The 5,691-nt window shown below is 37.1% G+C and overlaps 1 protein-coding gene and 1 long non-coding RNA gene across 4 annotated transcripts in view; one reads left to right on the forward strand and one right to left on the reverse strand.

Annotated features, from left to right (window-relative positions):
* aldh3a2a (aldehyde dehydrogenase 3 family, member A2a) overlaps window positions 1–4,195 on the forward strand; it is an 8,408-nt gene extending 4,213 nt beyond the window's left edge. For all 3 annotated transcript variants that reach the window (XM_016273528.1, XM_016273525.1, XM_016273527.1), the window contains 8 exons: window positions 159–241; window positions 779–987; window positions 1,789–1,906; window positions 1,985–2,126; window positions 2,201–2,367; window positions 2,433–2,532; window positions 2,609–2,847; window positions 3,826–4,195. In XM_016273528.1, the coding sequence (XP_016129014.1) occupies window positions 159–241; window positions 779–987; window positions 1,789–1,906; window positions 1,985–2,126; window positions 2,201–2,367; window positions 2,433–2,532; window positions 2,609–2,847; window positions 3,826–3,843 (1,076 nt within the window). In that variant the 3' untranslated portion in view covers window positions 3,844–4,195. The remainder of the gene's footprint in view (window positions 1–158; window positions 242–778; window positions 988–1,788; window positions 1,907–1,984; window positions 2,127–2,200; window positions 2,368–2,432; window positions 2,533–2,608; window positions 2,848–3,825) is intronic.
* Window positions 4,196–5,569: 1,374 nt separating this feature from the next.
* LOC107586308 (uncharacterized) overlaps window positions 5,570–5,691 on the reverse strand; it is a 19,240-nt gene continuing 19,118 nt past the window's right edge. Inside the window, exon 3 of the long non-coding RNA XR_001609346.1 lies at window positions 5,570–5,637. This is a non-coding gene — a long non-coding RNA (uncharacterized lncRNA). The remainder of the gene's footprint in view (window positions 5,638–5,691) is intronic.

Raw genomic sequence — 5,691 nt, forward strand, 5'->3', positions numbered from 1 at the left:
CAAATATCACAAAAGTAGTCCATACAGCTTAATTGTGCACTATATGTCAAGTCTTCTGAAGCCATACAATTTCTTTATGTGAGGAACAGATGTAGCTATTCACTAATATTCTCTTTATCATCATATCTGAAAGCTGCCTTTGATCTTTGTTTCTGTAGGTAATGCTGCAGTTGTGAAACCTTCAGAAGTGAGCTCTCACACAGCCAAAGTTATGGAGCTCCTGCCTCTCTACCTGGACCCTGTAATTCTTCATTTTTAAAATGTCATTTTCATTTTACTTGCTTAATTCTAAGCTTAAAGGGATAGTTCACCCAAAAATGAAAAAAAATTCTGTCAGTAATTGCTAACCCTCATGTTGTTCCAAACCCGTAAGACCTTCAGTCATCTTCGGAACACAAATAAAGATATTTTTGATGAAATCCGAGAGCTTTCTGACCCTGCATAGACAGGAACGCAAATGACACGTTCAAGGCCCAGAAAGCTAGTAAGGATATTGTTAAAATGGTCCATGTGAAATCAGTGGTTCAGCTGTAATTTTATAAAGCTAGGAGAATATTTTGTGCACACTTTTCTGGGTCTTGAACGTGGTAGTTGCATTGCTGTCTATGGGAGGGTCAGAAAGCTCTCGGATCTCATCAAAAATATCTTCATTTGTGTTCTGAAGATGAACGAAGGTCTTACATGTTTGGAACGACATGAGGATGAGTAATTAATGACAGAATTTTCATTTTTGGGTGAACTATACCTTTAATTCTACCATCACCATTTCTGTGTTCAGGAGATGTATCAAGTGGTGACAGGAGGGGTTCCAGAGACCCAGGAGCTGCTGAAGCAGCGTTTCGACCACATCTTCTACACTGGGAGCAGCACGGTTGGGAAACTGGTTATGGAAGCTGCAGCTCGTCATCTCACACCAGTGACTTTAGAACTGGGTGGAAAAAGCCCTTGTTATATTGACAAAAATTGTGACATCAGAATTGCCTGCCGGTGAGTCTGCCATAAGTTATATAAACCTAAAAATAATCTAACATATAAAAGTATAATGATATATGTAGGGAATAATTGACGACTGGTCATTGAATTATTAGAAGAGAAAAAAAAAGTTCACCCAAGTTGGTTATCTGGCCACAACGTAAACATGATATTAGCATTTTTAACAGTCGCATCTTGCACATTTTATCCCTGCGAACAGCCTTTTACAAATCACACATGGTACTAATTAACTCAATATTAATGTCAGTGCCTTTGTTTTATTCAAACTTCTTTAAGTACTGGACTAATGCGCAATAACTGGTGGGTAAATTTCCCACTCCACTTCCTGTAAAGTGATGTATTGATGTTCCCCTATTGATGCTCCCTTCGGATTGGAATCTCGCTTAAATTGGCAGAATACCTGTACCTTGCTAAGTCAACTTCGAAGTCCACTTATGGTCAAATGGAATGCACTTTGTGTCTGTACTGTACGTGTGTGTGTTTGTATGGGAGAGAGAGTGGGAGAAAGAAAGCGTGATTTCAATAAAATTGAATTTCTGTGGGAAAAAACGTAATATTTTGTAATTTTATCCTATTGCTTGTTATATTTATTTGCTCGGTCAGTGTTTTTGTGGGTGTTGTTTTTTTGCTGTAATAAGCTGTGAGGACCTTTGATTTAACTGAAGTCATTTTGAGAAGTGATATGGAACTCTAATGCAGTCAAGACCTGTTTTGAACCTTTGAAGTAATTAAAATAATAATCATCAACCAACTTCCTCAGTATAATGCTGCTTCCCGATGTTCTTGCATCCTTAGCCGCATCACTTGGGGGAAGTATATGAACTGCGGCCAGACCTGCATTGCACCTGATTACATCCTCTGTGAATCCAGCATCCAAGACAAAGTGATTAATGAGATCCAGAAATGTATCCAGGTTTGTTTACATTTAGATGCCTTAGCTCTTTTGACAATGTGACTTTTTGTCCTCATTGTCTTATTTATTTACATGCAGGAGTTTTATACGAATGACCCCAAGAGCTTTGCAGACTATGGTCGAATTATTAACCAGCGGCATTTTAAGAGGATAATGGCACTTACGGAGGGTAGCACATTGGCTATTGGAGGAGACAGTGATGAATCGGAGTGTTATATTGGTATGCACTCATTTAGCAAAAGTTAAGGAAATATGCAATGCTGTCACAAGTTAATTGTTTCCTTTGTGCTTCAGCTCCTACTGTTTTGAGGGATGTGACACCAGGATCTAAAGTGATGCAGGAAGAGATCTTTGGGCCAATTCTACCCATCATTATTGTTAACGGCTTAAAAGAAGCAATTCAGTTCATCAACGAACGAGAAAAGCCTCTGGCACTCTACATTTTCTCTTCCAGTAAAAAGGTAGAGTGATGCATTATTTCCACCAACAGTAAAACCGCAATTGAACAATTTGTATTTTCTCGCAGGTCATTAAACAGATGATATCAGAGACATCTAGTGGAGCGCTTGTAGCCAATGACTGTCTGGTGCATTTCTCCATAAGTGATTTGCCTTTTGGTGGGGTTGGTGAGTATCTTTATTCATTTTTATGGATTTCTAAATCGGCAGAAAAACATTGATTTATTATGTAATTGTATAACAGGTAATAGTGGAACTGGTCGCTACCATGGCAAATACAGTTTTGATCAGCTAAGTCACCTTCGCAGCTGTCTTATTAAGAAGCTGAACATGGAGGGAGTGAATCAGATGCGCTACCCTCCCCATACAACGGAGAAGTTACGCTGGGCCCGTGTTTTACTCTTGAAGCAAGTTAATCTGGCTCGCTGGCGTCAGGTGGCACAGGTTGCTGTGATTGCTGCAATGGCAGCCTTTGTGGTGCAGGTGAGATGTTCCTCCAAGTGGGTAAATGTAGTAAATAAGAGCTAAATATAATGTTTCCTACAGGATATTTAATAGTAGGCTTTTTAAAAGTATAATATACTGTATGCATATACAGTATGTACATTACCATTGAGAAGTTTGGGGTTGGTGATTTTGTTGTTTTGTTTTTGGCTAAAAACTAATATTCTGGAATATTTTTCCAATTTAAATGTTTGTTTTTTTTTGGAGTATTTAAAAATTTAATTTATTCCTATGATGCAAAAAGCTGAATTTTCAACAACCATTATTCCAGTCTTCAGTGTCACATAATCCTTCAGAAATCAATGTATACTGATTTTTTTTTTGCTCAAGAAACAATTCTTATCATCAACATTGACAACAGTTGTGCTGCTTAATATTTTGTGGGAACCGTGATACATTTTTCAGGATCCTTTCATGAACAAAGTTCAAAAGAACAGCATTTCAAATTTTGTAAAACAATGTTAAAGTCTTCACTGTCAGTTTTGATGAATTTAGTGCATCCTTTTTTGAATAAAACTATAAAAGTATTAATTTTCCAGAAAAACAAAATAAAAACTTATTGACCCATAACTTTAATATTGTAGTGTTTATAATCTTTCTATAATATTTGATGATGTTTGAAGTAGTACAGAAAGCCTCTGTCCCTGTGAAAGAATCACTAGGCTGAAGATTTTTTCCCCTTTTAATAAAAGTAAGCTGAGCAGCAAGAACATTGCAGCATATGGCCAAGTAGTTTCCGCCTAGCTGGTAGATGGGAAACGTGGTTCCTGTTCATATGTCTTTTAAATATCTGTTTTATTGTTCCTAGGTAGACTATAAAATAGAAGCCTTTGACCTTTATATTCATTACGATGATCCACTGTCTGATTTAGTCTTAAATGACATGTACCTTGAATTGTCCTCCTATTGTAAAGTATTTCTCATGAAATAGTTTCATTTGTGTTTTGTGCTTTGCAGAGGTTTTTGCGACGATGAGGACAACCTGAAGCTTGTCTCTTTGACCCATCATCTTAGAGGGCTGTTGATGTGATTTCTTGCATATTGAAGATGTTAATATGTCCAGCACTGATAGTTAAACAGAAGAGCCTCTTATGATCTTGACTCTTTTGAATCAGATGATATAGATTCATGTCTTTATTGTTGCTCGGACTTCTGTTAATAAGTAATAGGCTAATCATATGGTCTGATAGGGTCCATAGAACACTTGGGAATGTTTTATAATAGTTTTAATTCATTAGTCATTAGCAAGCATTATGAAATGAAGTAAAAACACATAAGAGTCTAACCACCTGACTTATTTCAAATGAATAAAAGCTACAATAAATTACCCCATGTTCTACTATTAATAGTGTGATTTTGTGCATCATATTGAATAAATGCCATCGCCTGTGGTACTGTACACCCACTTCAGTAGCTCTACTTTAATGGGATGAAATTAGACTCAAAATGATTAATAGATGCACGCACAATTAGCCATGTACTGCATATATTTTATACATGTATCTTACTAACCACAAACAAATACCTTTCAATTTGAGTCTGTGGAATTCTGGATTAAATGATTGTGCATTGATGTGTACAAATACAGACATGTTTGCGAATAAAAATGTTCTGTTCTGCATTAATATATCATAAATTGCTCATGCAAAAAGGAATCTGTGCATATGTGGATCAGGTGACACGCGTGCATTAATTGATGTCTAGTTCGAGTCGATCTTGTTCAGTTCATTTGGATTTTGAGACTTCATTTTCACAGTTTACAGCATTTCAGGTCCCCCCCGCAAATGTGCGTCACTACACTGAAACAAATGCTTTTCAACCGGTGTCTGCAGAGTTAAGAATTATATTAATGTGCAGCATTTTGTTCAAATAGAGACATATTTGTGAATAAGGTGACACGCGTGCATTAATTGATGTCTAGTTCGAGTCGATCTTGTTCAGTTCATTTGGATTTTGAGACTTTATTTTCGCAGTTTACAGCATTTCAGTAAACGAAATGCTGTAAACCATTAATGCCCTTACAGCAGAAATGCCCCCCCCCAACTACCAACGAACAAGGCCCAGTGCAGTTCATTAACGTGTACACGATTTGAAAAATTTGCAAATGTGCGTCACTACACTGAAACAAATGCTTTTCAACCGGTGTCTGCAGAGTTAAGAATTATATTAATGTGCAGCATTTTGTTCAAATAGAGACATATTTGTGAATATAAATGTTATAGCTGAACCACAGAAAATCAGCCACCACTAGATGGCACTAGCCCCACTCACGTGTGCATTCCATCGAGTACAGTTTTATGAATGTTACATTGTGTTTTCTTTTTCTTTTTGGTCTGGCTGTTATCCTCTGCCCGTAGAAATACAATATGTTTTATTGAACCTGTTCTAACTTAACTTGTCTTAAGACACAGAATAGCTTATATTAATTTTGCCAAACAAGAACTTCGTGACGGTACCTTGTTTCTTTCTTTCTTTCCGTAATTCAACGGCACGTTGTCAGTTATTCCTTCCTTGTAGGCTGTTATTATTATTATTATGCAAAGATGAAGTAGACGATGCTGATTAGCCATCTCCGCACTGCAGTATGAGAGAAATGCACCTTTCACATAGTCCTACAGCATTGCATACGCTGCAGCCTTTTCATTATCAGAATAAAATACAGTCAACCAAACATATAGATACACTACAGAATCTAGATACACTGGTTAATTAAAACAGTCCATAGTACAATCCGTGCCGCTCAGCCTGAGCTCGGGCCAAGCACATAGCCTATTTGCTCATGTGAAGAGGACCATCACACACACACACACACACACACACACA

Source organism: Sinocyclocheilus grahami, unplaced genomic scaffold (assembly GCF_001515645.1).
Source record: "Sinocyclocheilus grahami isolate Dianchi unplaced genomic scaffold, SAMN03320097.WGS_v1.1 scaffold79.1, whole genome shotgun sequence".
NCBI classification, from domain to species: Eukaryota; Metazoa; Chordata; class Actinopteri; order Cypriniformes; family Cyprinidae; genus Sinocyclocheilus; species Sinocyclocheilus grahami.